Source organism: Panthera uncia, assembly GCF_023721935.1.
Source record: "Panthera uncia isolate 11264 chromosome C1 unlocalized genomic scaffold, Puncia_PCG_1.0 HiC_scaffold_3, whole genome shotgun sequence".
NCBI classification, from domain to species: Eukaryota; Metazoa; Chordata; class Mammalia; order Carnivora; family Felidae; genus Panthera; species Panthera uncia.
In genome coordinates this window covers 90,136,959-90,158,558 of record NW_026057584.1, presented here as the reverse complement: position 1 = coordinate 90,158,558, position 21,600 = coordinate 90,136,959, and the positions used below count along the sequence as shown (strand labels likewise).

The following is a 21,600-nucleotide window of genomic DNA, read 5'->3' as shown; positions in this document are numbered from 1 at the left end:
AGACTTATACCCTGGGCACTGTATTTAGCATCGGTGGGCAAAAAGTACTTTACACGAACATTCCTCATGTGCTCCACCGTTTCTTCCATACCTCTCATTGATGCCCTTCCTTCTACAGCACCTCCAGCACTGCTTGCAGAAGAGGAGGAAGCATTGCACTGCCCTACCTAAAGAACTGCCTCCTCCCCCTCCCCTGCAAGTGGTGCTGTAGACAGGTAAGGCAGTTTGGTGCTACCCTTTTTCTGCAAGAAATAACCTCATCTTGCAAGTTCCATATTGTGAATCAAGTAGCCAGAGTAGGTATTTCTAGTAGTGTAAACAGCTCTGCCCGTACTCTCCCAAAGTGATGGAGAAGACAGGAATTGAGGAATAAGTATGAGAAATAGAAAACTTTAGATTAGTTCATTTTTTTTAAGTCCAACAGATTTTAAATAATCTCGTATAGACCCATACCATCTCTTGATTGCAGAAAATTATACATGTACAGTTAGAATGTGTGTATAAATTGAGTTTTTCATAAAGTTAATTCATTTAGAAGGACACACCTTTTTTCTCATCCTGTTTTTTTGTTGCCAAGACATCATTTGTGTTTTAAAATACTTGTGATAATGGATGGAAATTAGGTTTCATTCTTTAAAAAAGCTCTTTTATGCCAAAATGAAAAGTTGACAACCCTATTTCTGTCACCCAGATTTTTAAAAAGGATGCCTATCTATGACAGTCAAAAAGTCTAAGACCCACTATTTTAGTAGATGATGTGAAATTGGACTATTGAAAAGTTTCTCACTGTGGAGCCAGTGTGAAGAATGGTTAGATAGTTGATTAGAGTGGCAAAATTTATACACTGTGAACTATTGTAAATTCCTAGTTTTAAAACTAGTTTGGAGAATTGAGATTTTTTCAAACTAGAAATAATAGTCACCTCTATTCCACACTATCGGAGACCCAGATTTTCAGGGCAGTCATGTTTGATTAGAGTTTGCACATGTTAATCTTTAGTCTGAATTATATTCTCACAGTTTAGCTGAAACCAGATTTTAAAAAGAGCTTTCAAATGAGTGTTTCCTTTGCAGTATTTGTCAATTTTGAGTATTATACCTTCGCATTTTTATTTTGAAAGAACAGCACTTAATTGTAGGAAAGAATCTCAGACTTTTTTCTGAATTTTTTACTCTAGGTTCCATGCAGTAAGAATGTTCATTACCTGTTTTTGAATATGTGCTAGAAAAAAAGCTAAAATTTTACCAATTTCTTAATTATAGGCATCAAGAAAATAATCATTAAAATTTGTTCTGTATCAGTTTTTAATTAGGTCATTAAATTTGCTGTATAAATAGTCCCTTGAATACCCCTTACAGTATGAAATGTTAATTCTTAATTTACATTTGTGATATGCATAATAATGCTATGTAGATGTGTATGTCAATAATATAACTTCTGAATTATGATTACATATGCAAAATAAAAATAAAACATCAGTGTCTATGCCTGATAAAAATGGCTGTAATTATTGATCATTTTATTTCTTCTGTCACTTTATTTTTGTAAGATTTTTACATTAAATATATTATTTTGAGTTAGGATAATAGGCAATAAATAGAATTTAAGAAATCCTTTCCTAAATTAAATATGTTGTAACATTTTTATAAATCCACTGCATATTTTATGCACATAATTGAACTGATCCACTTCCTTCTGTCTTACAAATTTTTAAGAGTAGTGCTTGATAGGAACAAAGAAATACTGTCTATGTGATAAAAAACTGATCTCTAACTAAACCTTCAATATCAACACCAACATTTTTAAAGTATCATTAAGTTATAGTGGATGGTGTAAAAGAGCAATCAGGTAAGGATTAGTGAAGCTTTTTTTCTTATGTGTAGTCATTTTAGAAACAGTTTCAATAATTAAAAACTTAATAGAATAGAGAACCTTTATTACTGGATTTATTTGTTTACACAATATCTTGGTTCCTATATTTAGAAAATCATCTCACAAGATTGTTGTAATAGATCCTTTTTGAGCCATAACTGCATCAAAGTAGTACTACTGATTTTAAAATGTATCCAAAGAAATATTTGTGTAGTGCCAAGAATTTAAAAAAAAAAAAGGAATCTGATAATTACATGTCTAGCCTTCCTTTGGTATTGAATGAAGTGTGATTGACGCATTAGTTACCTTCTTTGATCTCCCTTTGAAATCTTTTTATAAAATAAGTTGATTGGATTAGATGATTTCTATATGTATGATTCCAAATGGTTAATAATGCCAGTTGGAAAAAAACAAAGTGGTTAATAAAAATATCCTCAGAAAAATAAAGTTTTTCTTTAGAAGTATCCATTCATTCCCATTTGATACATCAGGGTGAAGGAGTACTTCTGAGATTTAATATTCTCTAAATAGTTTATTGGACTATTAATGCTGTGTTATTAGCATGTTAGTAGTTTGGTCTAGTTTATCCATTTCCAATTTACATTTTCTATGTAGTTTACTTTATTGGTATGTGTCCTTATTTATGCCTATCATTATTTAATAAAAGCCTTATGAAATGTTTTTCAATTAATATAGTTTGCTGCATAACAAATGACAACAAAACTTAGAACCTTAAAACAGTAGATAACTAACATATAACAGTAATGGTTCATTTACTCTGAAATATTTGCATTACTAGTGGAGTAGTATTTTCTTGTTTATTAAATGTAACATTAAATTTCTAATATTAGTAGCATACTTTTTTAAAGTTTTATTTATTTAAGTAATCTCAACACCCAACATGGGGCTCGAACTCACAACCCTGAGATCAAGAGTCATGTGCTCCTCTGACTGAGCCAGCCAGGCTCCCAGTACCATACGTTTTCTTAAAAGTGATGCACAAGACTTCACCAGTAGTGTTTTAGGATTTTATTCAGTGTATAGTCTTCTCTAATGAGAGAAAATTTAATCTATGTTATATTGAAATCTTTATAAAACCAGTGTTTCATCATACTAATTTTATTATTTCATAGATAAATAAAAGGTCTGCAAATAGAACTAAATTGTATTTGTACTGTTGATTATTATAAAAGATTTACATGAATTTTAATAAGTGCGATTGCTTTTGTGGGAATTCTTGTACTTTACAATTTAAATTAATATTACTAAATATTTAAACCAATTTTACTGGGGTTGAAACATGTAGGAACTACACTTAAAATACTTCCCAAATTGAATATCATAGACTATAGTTTTATAACCTTTTTTAGTACTATAAAAAGTCCTTGTGAGTGTGATGCCATGTTTATTACATATGTAATAGACTTTAAATGTTGATAGGTCTGTGGTGTAAGTGAGAAAATAAAAATTAAAGAAATTTCTTGCTTCACCTCACAAAAATGTCTCCTGCTTGTTTCAATTTGATATCATTTTATGACTTTTATTTTGCTGAGGAGTTTTTTTAATTACTTTAATAACCAAGCATTCTAACCAATCAGTAAGCCATTTATTTACATAAAATGTTACTTGAAAATGATCAAATTTGTTTCTATTTTTTTCTATGTTCTTTAAATTATATCCTTAAATTTAATTCCCAAGAAGTAGTGTTTTTAATCAGTATTTTGAATTATCCCAATAATTTAATGATAAGAAATTTAAGTATAGACTTACTAATTACTGATACTAATTTATAAAAGTGTTTTTCTTGCTGTCCATTTTTTATTAGGTGAGTGTGGTCCAAGATTCAGTAAATATATCAGGACATACTAATACAAATACTTTGAAGGTGCCTGAATGTCGACTAGCAGAAGATTTAGGTAATCTCTGGGAAAACACAAGATTTACAGATTGCAGTTTTTTTGTGAGAGGACAAGAATTTAAGGCTCATAAATCTGTACTTGCAGGTACTTTCAACTTTTGGGTAATATTGTACATTTCTTCCATAAATCTGTACATTAAATAATGATGCTTAATGTTGTTACAGCTCGATCCCCAGTTTTTAATGCAATGTTTGAACATGAAATGGAAGAAAGCAAAAAGGTAAACATCATTTAAAGGCTAATACTTAATTTGTACAAATGTAGAATAGTGGAATGTATATTTTGAAAGTAATTGTGCATGGTCTTATTGTTACACTAGAATTTCAGAAATAGAAGTAGAAAGGGAAAAAGTATGTTCTGTAGTAGAACAATAGATATAGCCTAATGTGGGTGAATATTCCAAATAAAAACTATTTTGATGTCCATCTAGTGGCAAAATAAATGAGTAGTTTGTATCCAAAAGGGTGGTTCTGGTCCATAGCTATTTGAGAGCTCTCTACTTAAGGTGTTTATTCCTCTTTTCTAAATTATACATTGATTTTGGAATTTTTTTTTTCTAGAACAAAAATAATGCCACTAAAATAAGAAAGATTTTTTAAAAAAAGACAAATCACAGTAGTGTTATTATATATTTAATCAGTATGTTACCTCTTTGGTTTTCCCAAATGTTTCTCTGTCACCTGTCATCTTGAAATGTAGTCAGATTAAAGATCAGAGATTGATTCTTTGCTGGTTGCATTACATGTGAGCCTTCATGCTCTAACGGGACCACTCCAAAGTTTATTTATGTGGCTCAACTTCATTCTTTCTGTAGAACTAAAGGCTGAAATACATAGCTGCTTTCTTTCCTTTGATTGTTGGTCAACCAGGTACTATGATTAGCTTTCTGACCACTTTCACATAAGGAGACGTGAATAATTTCAAATGTTATTGTCAGCAAAGGGTCAGAAAAATTTGGTATTGTTTAGTGTTAGATATTTAGCTTCATTGATCCCATGAGAGAAACCAAATACAAAGATGTAGGAATAAAAAAGGAATTACTACTCTTTGGACTGGAGTATGTTTCAAGCAAAGAGGTAATGCCAGTGTATAGATAGTAAGACATGCCATTTTTGCCAAAGGGAGAGTTCTGAGGTAATGGGCTCTGGAAGTATCTCAAATACCTGACCCTACTTTTGCTGAAACCCACTGGTTACAGAGTCTTAGGCATTGTACTACGACCTCAGAATTCAACAAAGAAAAAGTTAATAGGTATCTTCTTCTAAGATACAGGTTAGAAATTGAACATACGTATTTTGTTTGGCCTAAAGACCTTAATTTGGTTTTCTTTTTGTTGGTTTGTTGTTTTACCCTTTCTAATTGAGATACTGAGGTTTTATATACCCACATGGTAGTGCTAGACTTGGTATACTTCTCCTATTAACCTGCTTGCTTCACTTTGCCTGCTTAGGTTACTGAAGATTTACTGACCTCCATTTTAAAATAGAGTATTTGAGTGCAAATTTAGTTAAATTATTATCAAAGTTTCTCTTAGGTTCATTTGTGTGTGTGTGTTGTTTGAGTATAACTTTTGTGTTGTTTTCAATATCAGAATCGAGTGGAAATAAATGATGTAGACCCTGAGGTTTTTAAAGAAATGATGAGATTCATTTACACAGGGAAAGCACCAAACCTTGATAAAATGGCTGACAACTTGTTGGCAGCTGCAGACAAAGTAAGTAGGTCTAAAGCGCTGAAAACTGTACTCAAGCTTGATGTATCTAGAAAGTTATCATCAAATGAAAATCCTAAGTAACTTGAAATGCTGAGGAATTAATTTATACTGTTTGTAGGTGGCTCTTGAGTGTATTATGAAATAGCATGCAATGAGATGATATGGAAATGAGATTTTTTTTAATCAATAAGGCATATAAATATCTTGAGCCAGTTAGAATATATGAATAAAATAAAATAATGAAATAAAAAAGGAAAAAAGTATTGGATTTTTTCCTAACTTAATTGCCTGTATTCAGAGATATATATTTTTTAACATGATAGCATAGAAAGAGAAAAAATAATGCTAATTTTATAATATTCTTTTGTAATGGTTATTTCTTAAAGTTTCGGAAGCAATGCAAAAATACCAGAAAATCTCAAAGCCAGTAGTTTTCAATCCTGAAAGCACATTGGGAGGTTTTCTTGAACATTTTGATGTTTATGCTTCTGTCCATATAAATAAGTTTATGAGTATGCCTATGCACATATGTACATGTCTTTATGTACACATACACATATACCACATAGAGGGTAGGGAAGAGAGTACGATAGTGTACTTGTTTTGCAAAATATTACCATTGGAACCATTACCAAGCCAAGAGTATATGGAATCTATTCTTTCTCTTTCCCCCACTCCCAAGTTGTTTAAATTCCAGTTAACATACAGTGTAATACTAGTTTCAGGTGTATAATATAGTGATTCAACCATTCCACACACAAGTGTTCATCACAAGTGCACTCCTTAATCCCCATCACCTGTTTAAACCATTTCCCCACCCACTTCTCTTCTAGTAACCATCAATTTGTTCTCTGTAGTTTAGACCCTGTGTTCTTGGTTTACCTCTCTCTCACTTTTTCCCCCCACTGTACTCATTTGTTTCTTAAATTCCACATATGAATGAAATCATACAGTATTTGTCTGAAATCATATGGTATTTGTCTTCCTGTGACTGATTTATTTCTGTTAGTATAATACTCTCTAGTGTCATCCATGTTGTTGCAAATGGCAAGATTTCATTCCTTTTCATAGCCCAGTAATATTCCATTGTATATCTATACCACAACTTCTTTATCCATTTATCAGTTGATGGACACTTGGGCTGTTTTCATAATTTGGCTATTGTAGATAATGTTGCTATAAACATGGGGGTGCATATTTCCCTTTGAATTAGTGTTTTAGTATTCTTTGGGTAAATATCTAGTAGGGCAATTGCTGAATCATAAGATCTATTTTTAATTTTTTCAAGAACCTTCATACTGTTTTCCAGAATGGCTGCACCAGTTTGCATTCCCACCAACAGTGCAAGAGGTTCTCCTTCCTGAACATCCTCACCAACACCTATTGTTTCCTATGTTTTTGATTTTAAGCCATTCTGACAGCTGTGAGGTGATATCTCATTGTAGTTTTGATTTGTATTTCCCTGGTGATGAGTGATGTTGAACATCTTTTCATGTGTCTGTTGGCCATCTGATGTCTTTGGAAAAATGTCTACTCATGTCTTATGCCCATGTTTTAATTGGATTATTTTTTTGGGGGGGTATTTTGTAGGTTCTTTATATATTTGAAATATTAACCCCTTACTGGATATATCATTTGCAGATATCTTCTCCCATTCCATGGGTTGCCTTTAGTTTTGTTGATTGTTTCATTTGTTGTTCAGAAGCTTTTTGTTCTGATGAAGTCCCAAAAGTTTATCTTTGCTTTTGTTTCCCTAGCCCATGCAAGAAAGAAGTTGCTGCAGCCAGTGTCAAAGAGGTTACTCCCTGTGTTCTCCTCTAGGATTTTTATTGTTTCAGGTCTCACATTTAGGTCTTTAATCCATTTTGAATTTATTTTTGTGCATGGGGTAAGAAAGTGGTCCAGTTTCATTCTTTTGCATGTTGCTGTACAGTTGCTCAGCATCATTTGTTGAAGAGACTATCTTTTTTCCATTGGATATTATTCTTTACTGCTGTGTTGAAGATTAATTGACCATATAATTTTGTGCTCATTTCTGGGTTTTCTACTCTGTTCCATTAATCTGTGTCTCTTTTTATGCCACTACCATACTGTTTTGATTATTATAGCTTGGTAATATAATTTGAAATCTGGAATTGGGATATGTCCAGGTTTTTCTTTCTTTTTTTTGTAAAGAGAGAATGAGCATGTGAGCGTGTAAGCAGGCGATATGCAGGAGGTGGGGAGAGAGTGAGAAAGAGAGAGAGAATGAATCCCAAGCAGGCTTCATGCTCTGCACAGAGCCTGATGTGGGGTTCAATCCCATGACTGTGAGAACATAACCTGAGTTAAAATGAAGAGTCGGACACTTAACCAACTGAGCCACTCAGGTGCCCCTAGTTTTGCTTTTCTATTTCAAGGTGGCTTTGGCTATTTGTGGTCTCTTGTGGTTCCATATAAATTTTAGGATTCTTCTATTGCTGGGAAAAGTACTGTTGGTGTTTTGATAGGGATTGCATTAAATGTGTAGATTGCTTTGAGTAGTATTGACGTTTTAGCAATATTTATTCTTCCAATCCATGAGCATGGAATGTCTTCTCATTTCTTTGTGTCATCAGTGTTTTATGGTTTGCAGAGTACTTTCACTTCTGTTTAGGTTTATTCCTGAGTATCTTTTCATTTTTGGTAGAGTTGTAAGTGGCATTGATTCCTTGATTTCTTTTTCTGCTGCTTCATTATTGGTGTATAGAAATGCAACACATGGCTGTACACTGATTTTATATCCTGCAACTTTACTGAATTCATGTATCAGTTCTAGTGGTTTCTTTGTGGAGCCTTCAGATTTCTATATAGAGTATCATGTCATCTGCATATAGTGAAAGTTTTACTTTTTCCTTGCTGATTTGGATGCCTTTTGTTTCTTTTTGTTGTCTGATTGCTGTGGCCAGAATTTGCAGTACTATGTTGAATAAAAGCGGTGAGAGTGGACATCCTTGTCTTGTTCCTGACCTTAAGGGAAAGGCTCTCAGTTTTTCCACATTGAGGATGATTCTAGCTGTGGGTTTTCATATATGGCCTTTATTATGTTCAGGTATGTTCCCTCTAAACCTACCTTGTTGAGGGTTTTTATCATCAGTGGGTGTTGTACTTTGTCAAATGCTTTTTCTGTATCTATTGAAATGATTGTATGGTTCTTATCCTTTCTTTTAATAATGTGGTGTATCACCTTGATTGATTTGTGAATATTGAACCACTCTTGAAACCCAGGAATAAATCTTACTTTATTGTGGTAAATGATTTTTTTAATGTATTGTTGGATTCTGTTTGTTAGTATTTTCTTGAGATTTTTTGCATCCATGTTCATCGGGCATATTGGCCTTCAGTTCTCTTTTTTAATGAAGTATTTATCTGGTTTTGATATCAGGGTAATTCATTCATCAGAATGAATTTGGAAGTTTCCCTTTTCTATTTTTTGGAATAGTTTGAGAAGAATAGGCACTAACTCTTCTTTAAATGATTGGTAAAATTCATATGTGAAGCCATCTGGTCCTGCACTTCTGTTTATTGGGAGTTTTTTGATTACTGATTTAATTTCTTTGCTGGTAATCAGTCTGTTCAGGTTTTCTGTTTCTTCCTGTTTCAGCTTTGGCAGTTTATGTGTTTCTAGGAATTTATCCATTTCTTCCAGGTTGTCCAATTTGTTGACATATGGTTTTTGATAATATTCTTTTATACTTGTGTTTCTGCGGTGTTATTATTTCTCTTCTCTCATTTATGATTTTATTTTGAAGTCCTTTCTCTTTTCTTCTTGGTAAGTCTGGCTAGAGGTTTATAGATTCTGTTAATGTTTCCAAAGAACCAGCTCCTGGTTTCATTGACCTGTTATATTATTTTTTGTTTGTTTTGTTTTGTTTTAGTTTCTGTATTATTTATTTCTGCTGTAATCTTTATTATTTCCCTCCTTCTGCTGGATTTAGGCTTCATTTGTTGTTCTGTTAATGACTCCTTTAGGTGTAATGTTAGGTTGTATATTTCAGATTTTGCTTGCCTGTTAAGGTAAGCCTGTATTGCTATATATGTCCCTCTTAGGACCACTTTTTCTGCATCCCAAATGTTTTAGACCCTGGTGTTTTCATTTTCATTTGTTTCCATGAACTTTTTGTAGTTCTTCTTTGATTTCCTGTTTGACTCATTCATTGTTTAGTAGCATGTTTAACCTCCATGTTATTTGTGGTCTTTCCAAATTTTTTCTTGTGGTTCACTTCTAGTTTCATACCATTGTGATCAGAAAAGATGGATGGTATGATTCCAGTCTTTTTGTATTTATTAAAACCTAATTTGTGGCCTAATCTGTAATCTATTCTGGAGAATTTCCCAAGTGCATTTGAAAAGAATGTGTATTCTGCTGTTTTGGGATGGAATGTTCTGAATATATTTGTTAAGTCCATCAGGTCCAGTGTGTCATTCAAAGCCATTGTCTCCTTGTTGATTTTCTGTTTAGATGATCTGTCCATTGGTGTGTGGGGTATTAAAGTTCCCTACTATTATTGTATTCTTATCAATTAGTTCTTGTATGTTTGCTATTGACATTTATGTATTTGGGTGCTTTCATGTTTGGTGCATAAATATTTACAATTGTTATATCTTCTTGTTGGATTGTCCCCTTTATTATGATATAATACCCTTCTTTGTCTCTTGTTACAGTCTTTGTTTTAAAGTGTAGTTTGTCCGATATAAGTATTGCTACTCCAGCTTTTTTTTGACATCTGTTTGCATGGTAATGTTTTTCCATACCCTCACTTACTTTTTTTTTTTAAGTTTATTTATTTATTTTTGAGAGAGAGAGAGAGAGGGAAGAGCAGAGAGAGGGAGAGAGAGAATCCCAAGCAGGCTGCATGCTCTGTATGGAACCTGACGTGAGGCTCAATCCCATGACCAGGAGATCATGACCTGATCTGAAATCAAGAGTCGGATGCTTAGCTGATTGAGCCATTCAAGTCCCCCACCATCCCCTCACTTTCAATCTGCAGATGTCTTTAGTTCTAAAATGAGTCTGTTGTAGGCAGCATATAGATAGGTCTTATTTTTTATCTATTCTGACCTCCTATGTCTTTTGATTGGAGCTTTTAGTCCATTTACATTCAGAGTAATTACTGATGGATATATATTTACAGCCATATTATTACTTGTTTTGCTATTGTTTCTGGAGATTTTCTATGATCCTTTCTTGTCTTTGTCACTTTTGGCCTCTCCTTTGCACTCAAAGTATATCCTTTAATATTTCTTGCAAAAACTGGTTTAGTAGTCACAAACTCCTTTAGTTTTTGCTTGTCCGTGAAACTCTTTCTCTTTCCTTCTATTCTGAATTGTATCCTGCTGGATGGAGTATTCTTGGGTGCAGATTTTTCCCACTCAGCACTTTGAATATGTCGTGCCACTGTCTTCTGGCCTGCCACGTTTCTGCTGAGAAATCTCTAACTACCATTATGGGTCTTACCTTGTAAGTAAAGATGTCTTCTGTCTTGCTGTTTCTAAGATTTTTTCTTTATCACTATACTGTGCAACTTAATTACAGTGTGTCTTGGTGTGGGCCTGCTTTTGCTGATTTTGATGGGAGCTCTCTGCCTTCTAGATCTGTATGTCTCTTTCCTTCCCCCAGATTAGGGAAGTTTTCGGCTGTTACTTCCTCAAATTTTCTGACACCTTTTACTCTGTCATCTTCTAGGATTCCTATGATACAAATATTACATTTCATGGAGTCACTGAGTTCTCTAACTCGATTCTCAGGTTGCATAATTCTTTTTCTTTTGTTCAGTTTTCATTATTTTCTATTTTGTCTTCTAGGTCACTAATTCATTTCTCTGCTTCTTCCAGTTTGCTGTTCATTGTATCAAGCCTGTTTCTAATCTCATTTATTGTATTCTTCATCTCTGATTGATTCTTTTTTAACTCTTTTATCTCTGTGGTAAGAGTCTCACTAACTTTTTCCATTCTTTTCTCAAGCCCAGTGGGTATCTTATGTTCATTACTTTAATTCTCCATCAAGCATGTTACTTATATCTGTTTCACTTAGACCCCTGGCTGTGACTTCATCTTGTTCTTGAATAATTTCCTTGTCTTCTCATTTTGTCTATGTCTGCCTGCTTCTGTGTGTTAGAAAGGCCATTTATGTCTCCTGTTTCTGAAAGTAATGGCCTAAGTCATGTTCCCAGGGCCTGATGCTTCAGAGAGTTCTTCAGATATGTGCTGTGTGAGCTCTCCTATTGTGTTTTGTTTGCTCTATCCTTCAGGCTGATTGTCTCCAGATGCTCTCCTTGCCTGCTGTAGGCACTGTTTGGTACCTGGCCTCATTGTGGAAAGTTTTACCTAGATGTTCTCTGATCTGCTTGTGAAATGAGACCTGATACAGCTTTATCCAGAACTGAGGCCCTGCAGAACTCATGGTTAGATATTAAGTATGGGCAGGGCGTTGTTCAGGTCTCTCTGTGCTGGGACTGAGGGAAGCTTGACGGAGAAGGGCAGTTCTGCCTGAACACAGGGGAGTGGGGCTTGGTGTAAGCAAGTTCAGCAGCCAGTGCCATCCTGTGCTGTTTCCTGCATGTGGCTCTGTGTTTATGCTGAGGGGTTGGGGAAGTAACTGGTGCTGGCCAGCTCCTTTGTTCTGGGAGAAGTGTCTCCATGAATGCTGCCTCTCAAGAATGTCCTCCTAGAGGAGCAAATAATCTCCCCCTGTTTGTCCCAGATTTTCTTCAGATTGCTGTTTCATTCTGTCTGTTCCTGGCTTGTTTGTCTGCTTTCCTTCCAGGAGCAGAGCAGGCCCACTTACTGACCTTTAAATCTCTAGGCATTAATCTCCACGGGTTGCAAGAACTCATGAAATTCAGCTTCTCTCATTTTGCAAACCAATATTTTTGGGGAAACATTCTCCTTTGTATCCCCCTGTATGCTCCTTTCTCTCTGGCCCTTCTCCATGACCATGGCTCCTCCCCTCCACAGCACCCATGATACATTTCTCCCCTAAACCACGTCTCCACACTTCCTACCTTCTTCAACATCGCCTCTTCTCTCCCTTTAGTTGTTAGTTTTGTCCATCTTCTGGTTTATGTCTGGCGTATTTTGGATGATTTGGTAGTTATCTAGTTGTGTTCATGGGACAAGAGGAGCCTAGGGTCTACTTACTCTGCCACTTTCTTCTTGAGCTGGAATCTATTATTTCTCTCTTTCTTTTTTTAATATTTATTTATTTAGAGAGAGTGTGAGTGGGGGAGAAGGAGAGAGAAAATCCTAAGCAGGTTCCATGTGTTAGCGCAGAGCCCAATTGGGGCTTGATCGTGAACTGTGAGATCATGACCTGAGCCGAAATCAAGAGTTAGATGCTTAACCCAGCTGAGCCACCCAGGCAGCTCTGGAATCTATTATTTCTTACAACTGCACATGAATCTATAACTGTCTTAATAAAAATTTAAATTAAAAAAATGACATTTGTAGTAGTATCAAAAATATTAAACATATAGGCATAAATCTGAGAAGATCTTCAAGACTATACCAATAATTACAATATATTGATAAGTGAAATTCAGGTACTACTTAAATAAATGGAAAGGGAAATTTTGTTCATGGATTAGAACTCTCAATATTGTTAAAATTTCAGTTCTTAAAATTCATTAGTAGAACCAACATGTCAAAAAAACTTTTTTTGTGTGGGGTTTTTTGACAAATGAATTTTAAATTTATGTGCAAGTGGGAGGACCTAGAGAAATCTGATAACTTTGAGAAAAGAAGGTCAAAATAGAGGACTAACACTGCGTGATGACAAGACTTATTATAAAGCTTCAGAATTTAAGACCATGTTGTATTGGTGACAAGATAGACAACTCATTTGAAAAGAATGGAGAGTATAGAAATAGGCTCTCACATATCTGGATATCTAATTTTTTTTTTTTAACGTTTTATTTATTTTTTGAGACAGAGAGAGAGCATGAATGGGGGAGGGGCAGAGAGAGAGGGAGACACAGAATCGGAAGCAGGCTCCAGGCTCTGAGCCATCAGCCCAGAGCCCGACGCAGGGCTCGAACTCATGGACCATGAGATCGTGACCTGAGCCGAAGTCGGACACCCAACCGACTGAGCCACCCAGGCGCCCCTGGATATCTAATTTTTGATGAAAGTGCAAAGACGATTCAGTGAAGAAGGGATAGTCTTTTCAGCAAGTGGTGCTGGAACAGTTGGATACCTATATTCCTGAAAAAAATGAGCTTTTTCTGTGAACTTCACGCCAAGTACAAAAAGTCATGCAAAATTTATTTTAAACCTAAAATCTAAAACTTCTAAGAGAAAACATAGGAGAAAGTCTTTGTAATCTTGTGTTAGGCAAAGAATTCTTAGCTATAAAACCAAAAAACAATACATAAAAGAAAAATAGACAAATTAGACTTAAATAAAATTTTAAAACTTCCTCAGAAAACACAGAATAAAAAAGACTAGCCGGAAACTAGGAGAAAATTCTTTGCAAAGCATATATCTGATGAGCACCTTATATTCAGAATATATCTGCTAACAGACTTTTGTATATAAACTATATAAAGAACTCTCAAAACTCAACTATAAGAAAACAATGTTATTTCTAAAAATAGAGAAAATATTTGAACAAACACTTCCTGAACTAATGTCAGTTAACGACATCAAAAGATGCTCATCACCATTAGTTACTAGGGGAATGTAAATTAAAACCATGAGATACTTCTACAAATGTATTGTAATAGATAAAATTACAAAGACCATACTAAGTATAGTCAAGGATATGGAAGAATAAGGACTCTCATACACTGCTGATGGAAATATAAAATGGTAACAACCATTTTGGAAGATTGGCAGCTTCTTAAAAAGTTTTACACTTGGGGCTCCTGGGTAACTCAGTCAGTTAAGCATCCGACTTCGGCTCAGGTCATGATCTCATGGTTCATGAGTTCAAGCCCCTCATCAGACTATCTGCTGTCAGCTCAGAGCCTGCTTCTGATCCTCTGTCCTTCCCTTCTCCCTCAAATATTAAAAAAGAAAAAATGTTTTACACTTGCCTTCTGATTCAGTGAGTCTACTTTATCTAAGAGAAAAGAAAGCATATTCCTATACAGTAACTTATATGAATGTTTATAGTCGCTTTATTTGTAATAGCTAAAAACTAGAAACACCAATTGTTTATCAAAAGAGGATTGCAGAAACATTGTGGTATGTCTGTACACAATGGAATATTATTCAGCAATAAAAAGCATTGAACTGCTGATAAAATGGTAGTGACATGTATGAATCTCGAAATAATTATGCTGAGAAGCCAGTCACAAATTATATGATTCCATTTATAGAAGATACCAGAAAATTTAAACTACAACAGTAGAAAGCATATCAGAGGTGTGGCCTGAGGTGGGTGAAAAGGAAGGATTATAAAGGGGTAGGAGGAAACTTTTGGGGATGATGATTATGTTCAGTGTCATGATTTAATGATGGTCATATGACTGTATAAACTTTATTTGCAGTTTATTGTATATCAATTGTAAATTTTCAGTAAAGCTGCTAAAGTCGTAATAACTAAAGAAGTGGTTATCAAAATGATTTGTTGGCCTTTTATAATTCATTCTTCAAGATTGAGCAGTGGCAACAGAAAGTGTACTGGCTGGTACACTCTGGAGTTTAAAATAGAGAAGAGAAATTCACTCATTAAGAGTTTGAGCAAGAAGGGTTTTTGTTTTTTTGGTTTTTTTGTTTTGTTTTGTTTTTAAAGAATAAAACTCTGTTTTTAAAATTGACAGTACATATTTTGCACAAATTGAAATTTCCTAAAGAAAATTGGTCTTTCTCTTGAATTCATTGATTTGTATCTTCTTAATATTAGGTTAAAATAACTTCAGGACTTTTTTTTACCCTCAGTTCAAAGTATAATGTGCTTTAAATTTATTTTCTAAGTTATAAATACCAAGTATTTAAAACTTGGTAGTTTGAGTAAATGTTTAATTGCTGTGTTTTCCTTTTGGATAGTATGCACTGGAACGGCTGAAGGTCATGTGTGAAGAAGCTTTGTGTAGTAACCTCTCGGTAGAAAATGTTGCTGATACCCTTGTCCTTGCAGATTTGCACAGTGCAGAACAGTTGAAAGCACAAGCCATAGACTTTATTAATAGGTAAGCTATGCCTGTATTTCAGTGGGCATGACACCTTCAACATTTTTTCACTGGACTTTTTTTTAAGTGTGTTTAAATCTTTAATGCAGGTGCAGTGTACTTCGACAACTTGGGTGTAAAGATGGGAAAAACTGGAACAGCAAGTAAGATGACATCAGTTTCTGACTTAAAGTTGATCTGCATACATGAAATTAAGTGTTTGCATAGCCTTTTGCTCATCTACAATAAGTATGAATCCAGATATTAGTTGTATGAAGCAAACTGCCAGTTATTTTAAAACATAGTAATATGATTTGGTGGATTCTTGAGGCTATGCTCCCTTGTAGATCAGCTTCTAATGTGAACTGGGATAGACAGTTTAATTTTTTAAGCACATATGCTCACAGTATATAGCTGAGCCCATGTATTTCAGTGGCTACTAGATTTTTTCCCTGTCCCTTCAGAAAACATTTCTAAAGATGTTGGGAAATACTTATTTTTTCCTATGAGGAATGTACCCCATTTGCCTAGACAGTCTTTATATTTGACTGCTCACCCACTGCTTCTTAGGTTAGCCAAGTACCTTGCATCATATAGTATTTTAGGCTAGCTGAATGAATTTTAGGCTTCATATTCCCTACTGGTAGCAGTTTGTTCTTTCCTTTCCCTGTTGAAACTGTGTGGTAGTTGTTACATTTTTCTAAGACAACCTTCTGAATATGAACTATTAGAACTTATTATTTCCTTTTTTGTTTTCTTCTATTTTTAGAGTGATTTTCTACTTTTTGTAATTTTTCAAAATCAGAAAAGGTGAAGAGTTGATAGTTTGAGGAATTTTCATCTGCTTTTGATTAGTTTTTACCAATAAACCCTTAAATTCCATACTTTATCAAAAGTAGATTTAAGTGAAAAAAGACAGTGTTAGAGACAATAAAATGAATGTTGACCTGATTACTTCGCATTCTTTTAAACTGTATTATGTTGTTAACTCTGAATTCCTATCAGTTTGTGAATTCTGTTTTCACAAAGTAAAAATTAGTAACTACGTTTAAGTCATTGGTGGTATATTGGTTAGTATTTGATGATACGTTATTGTCATGGTATATGATCACAGAAAAGTCTATTTAAATTTAAAATATATTAGCATTCAATGATAATTTTTTTATCCCTTAGCCACATTCAAGCTCTAGTTTTATTTTGTTAAGAAAACATTTTACATTGTATAGCTTTTTCAGTGTCAAAAAATACTAGCTTATTTTATATCCCCTGGAGTAGCTGTTGTATGTACAGACTTTCAATAGATCTTTTTGAATTAAATAAATGAAAATGCCAGGTATATTAAGAGGTATTTATGTGACTCCAAACAGTTAGTTAAAATGATAAACATAATTACATACAGGTAATATGATGTCAGGCAAATTTTTAAAAAGTTGTTTTATTCAGCTACTGTTTAGTTCACAAACATTTACCTAGCATCTGTGTCTCAAGTACTGTGCTAGGGTGCTGCATATAAAAATAGGGAAAAATCCTTTTCTTGAGAAATTTGTCTAATGAAAGAAATACATGTATATATTATTTCATAATGTGGTAAGTAACATGATAAAGGAAGACATGTGCAGGGCACTTGACAAAGGCTGGATGGTTTAGGAATGGCTTCCTGCAGATGACATCTGAGTCTTTAAACACAAATAGGAGTTAGTGAAACTAAGAAGGAAATAACAAGCATTATAAACAGAAGGGATCACTTGATCCAAAGTATAGAAGCATGAAGCAGTAGGTGATCCATTCATTTGACATATGTTTATATTTATTATCAAGTAAATACCTCAGGCAGTGTGCTTAGTACAAAAAAATATAGTGATGAACATGACAAATGTTTCCCCTACCTTTATGGAGTGTTTAGTTTAGCAAGAAACAAATAGGAATTAAACAAGTAATTGAAATAAAGCGTAACAATAGATAATGTATATCCCAAGCATACAGCAAAAGAACCTTACCTAAAATAGGAGTGAAAGAAAGCCTTTTTGAGGAATTATTGTATAAATAAACACCTGGAGTATTAGTAGGAGTTACCATGGTAAAGAAGAGGGAAGAAGCATGAAAGTTTATCCCAAAAAAAGGGAATCAGGTGTGCAAAGTTTTGGTGATAAAGAAAGAACAATATAGAGTCAGAGAGAGGTTATGAGAAGAAGCTGGAGAAAGCAGACAAAGGTCAGATCCTAGAAGGCCATGTAAATAACATTAGGACTTTTAGACATTCAAAGAGAAATGGGTATCCAATAAAAGGTTTTAACCTAGTATAGGGGATGATCAGAGTTTCATTTTTAGCAATCTCTCTGCATACAAGGTAGAGAATATATTGTGGGGAGCTTGAGGTGGTGGTTGTGGTGACAGTTGAGCAAGGTTAAATATAGAAGACACATTGGAAAGTTGCTGGAGTAGTGCAGGCAAGAGATGAGAGTTGAAACTAGAGTTGATTGGTGACAGTTGGGGCTAGAGAGAAATGAAAGGATAAAACATTTTGAAAGGACAGTCTATAATATTTGGATATTATTTGGATGGTGGATGGATATAAGGGAGAAAAGAGACCAGGATAACTAGATTAGGTATTTACTCTGCATGCTCAGTAGACCATGTTGTACATTCAGTATACAATGAGCAGTTACCTGAGCATGTAAGGAGAGATACAAAGGTAGAGAGAGGAAGTAGGAAAAATTGTTTCTTTTTCTAAAGAACTTGGATACAGGCATTAGGGAACAATAAGGTGTAACATAGTCATATTTGTGTTACTAAGGCAGTTCACGGAAGCCAGTTTGAGAGGAGCAAGATAGGAAACTAGAAGACAACTTAGGAGACTGTTGTGATAATCCAAATGTGAGATGATGTGAACCTTGACTGGGAATTCAAAATATCTTTGGAAATTAAAATAGGGCTTTGATGATTGATTGGAAAGGATGGAGCCTAAGATGACTCCCAGGTTTTTGATGTTACCGCTGGGTGATGGTGGAAGCATTAGCTGATTAGAAATGAGGGAAGAAGAATTTGCAGCTTGGATAGAGACGTGTTGAGTTCTTTCCTGGCTATCCTGAATTTTTAGGGCTTGAGGCTGTCCAAATAAAGAGAACAAGGGGTTGGGACTGTACCTTGTGGGGAGGGCTAGATTTGCAAATCAGTAGTTTACCATCATTGTAAACTACAATGATAACTAATTTTATTAGTAACTAGTATGATAGTTAAAATTGTAAAGAGTGGATACAATAGGATGAATGATGAAGTTAAGAGAGAAGAGTGAGGGCAAAAGTTGGAACTCTAGAGAAAACCTATGTGTAACAGCCAGGGAAAAGAGCTCTTAAAAAGCTGGTGCAGAAATGGTAACAATGGGAGTTGGGACTATGGAGAAAAGTGTCACATACTTCCAGAGTATAGAACTTCCAGAAGAATTTAAGTTTCAATTGCAACAGAAAATACCAGTAACATAAAGATGGTATTTTAATGAATTCACATGGCTTGATGATACAGAGAGGCAAAAGTGTTTGAAACATTTTGAAATGTGTGATTTTTTCTAAAACTAACAATGCAACAATGCATTTTGAAAAGTACTCTTTAATAAACATCACTTAATTTTATTTTTCAGCCAAGCAGCAGACATAATGGAAACATCAGGGTGGAAGTCCATGATTCAGTCTCACCCTCATTTAGTAGCAGAAGCCTTCCGAGCACTAGCATCTGCACAATGTCCACAGTTTGGCATTCCACGCAAACGGCTAAAACAGTCCTGAAATCTTCCATGAACTGTAGAAAAATGGAATTGACTTTTACTCCTCCAGGTCCAGAAGGATTCTAATAACAAACCATAAGCAAGAGTTGTTTCTGTTGTCTTGTCCACGAACAGAAGCTGAAAAAGCATATTGCTTGCATTTCAGGTGGATAATTTATGGTTTATTCTTCAGCTTTAAATTAGACTGATTATACTCTAATTCACTTCAAGGCCTTAAATTATCTTCAATGACTTCTCTTGTTCATATAATACTTTAATTTTTTTATTGTGCCTTGTCATTTTGACTAAGGCTATGCAGGATTGCACTAGCTCCATAATGCAGTAATATTGATAACTGAAGATATTAAGTTTCAAAAGGATCTTCCATTAGTTTGAGAAAAGCAAAATGAATTTTATAGGGTTTGTCCTATGCTATCTCAAAGTTTAAAACTAGGTTCTTCTTAAAAGCACTCGTATTGGAGATTACTGGTAATGTCTCCAGTCTAAGTCCTATACATATAGGAGAACCTGCTTACCTTCAAAGTAAGTTACGGCAATACACTGCTTCAATTCTAATTTATTTTTCATTTCAGGGGGCAAATATGCAATGAGTTGGCCCAAATTTTTAGTAAAATTTGGATGTTTTTCTGTGTGTTGACTGTCCAGCCGACTAAGAGAAGCATAACAAACCTTTGCTTGTGTTTCTTTGTGGGTTTGTTCAAGTTTACAATGACTGAGAACTGATTGAGGTTAAGATTTCAATAAAAAGAAAGCATGTTTTGTGCTGAATTAATTTTTTTTTAATTTGTAGTGACCTACATTTATATGAAGAATTCTGTCCATGTTGAAAGTAAGGATGACCAAATGTAAATTTAATGAGTGGGCCAATTAAGAAAGATATATATGCACTTTTCATGTGTAACTTTTGTATGCTAAATGGTACATATATTTTTTGTTTGTTTTTGAGGGTATTAATAAGGTATAATTAATTGTGTCTTAACTTTTGCAAGAATTTTTTAAGACTGAGGGAGGCAACTGGGATGTTTGTGATAATAGATAAGAAAGGTATTCTTGATTATAGTTAAATTGGTTTGAATTTCAGATATTTATTATTGAATTTACTCTGTCTTATCCCACTTTGGAGAAGGCAATTGAACAATAAAATTCTGGACACTCTACTCTCCTTCTAAAAATAGTGAATTGATATTTGCAGACTAAAGGAGAGAACCCTTGGAAATATGTTAGGCCACACTCTGAACCTTTTCCCCCCTAGCTTTCTCCTTTCTGTTTCAGTTACTGTACTAACATTGTGGATGATACTGAAATTCTGCATAATGTGAACAGGATAAACTATTTATAAACTGCTTTTCATGGGCCAGTTCTTTATTATAAATGAATTTAGCTTTAAACACATACACATGTTCAGTGTTTGATAGCTCTGTTCACAGTGAAGGTCTGTCCTGGTGCATTGTCCCGGAGAAGTAGGAGCAGTGGCAAGTCACTGCATCTGATTTCATGGAATAGTGACAATATGCTTCTTAGGCAAGATTTATACTTGACCACAAGGGGAAAAGTGTGTCACTGGAAAAAAATGCATATACCTATATATTCACATACATACTTTATTCTCCAGATTAAAATTTGTATAATTTGTTTATTTAGTTTTTGAATTTAGAACAAAAGGAGAAAAAAGGAGCCTGAGGTTTTAAAATAGATTTTATTTTTGTTATCTCTTTGTTACATATTCACTGAAGCAGTCAGAGTATATCAAGAGTGATTCATATTTACATTGAACAATCACTATCGGATAAGCATTTGTTAACCACAGCAAACTAGTTTGAAAAGGTCATATTTTCAGATATCTTCATTTCTTTCTATGTAGTTTAATTGGAATCTTGTTAAATTTGAAATTGGAAGAATCCCTTGAGATAGAAGGATTCTTACATGTGATTGAACTTCATCCTATGTAAGAATACTACAGGAAACAGAAACTCACTTCCTTAACCAAATTGAGTCCATTAAATTTACAGTGTACAATTTAAAAAGTACATACGCACATACATATACACGTTAAGATTTTTAATATTTTGCCAGGGTCTTACAACAAAACAAAATTCCTCAGGCTATAGAATTTTGTTGTCATGTGTCAAAAAATATATATATATTGGTGTATCCATTTATATCAAATGCACGTAGGCACATTGTGAA

General features: G+C 34.2%; 1 protein-coding gene across 3 annotated transcripts in view; it reads left to right on the top strand.

Moving 5' to 3' along the window:
- SPOPL (speckle type BTB/POZ protein like) overlaps positions 1–20,758 on the top strand; it is a 75,705-nt gene extending 54,947 nt beyond the window's left edge. For 2 of the 3 annotated variants that reach the window (XM_049615679.1, XM_049615678.1), the window contains exons 6-11: positions 3,698–3,875; positions 3,956–4,011; positions 5,383–5,505; positions 15,514–15,656; positions 15,746–15,799; positions 19,270–20,758. In XM_049615679.1, the coding sequence (XP_049471636.1) occupies positions 3,698–3,875; positions 3,956–4,011; positions 5,383–5,505; positions 15,514–15,656; positions 15,746–15,799; positions 19,270–19,414 (699 nt within the window). In that variant the 3' untranslated portion in view covers positions 19,415–20,758. The remainder of the gene's footprint in view (positions 1–3,697; positions 3,876–3,955; positions 4,012–5,382; positions 5,506–15,513; positions 15,657–15,745; positions 15,800–19,269) is intronic. The other variant, XM_049615680.1, reaches the window with a different exon arrangement.
- Positions 20,759–21,600: the final 842 nt, after the last annotated feature.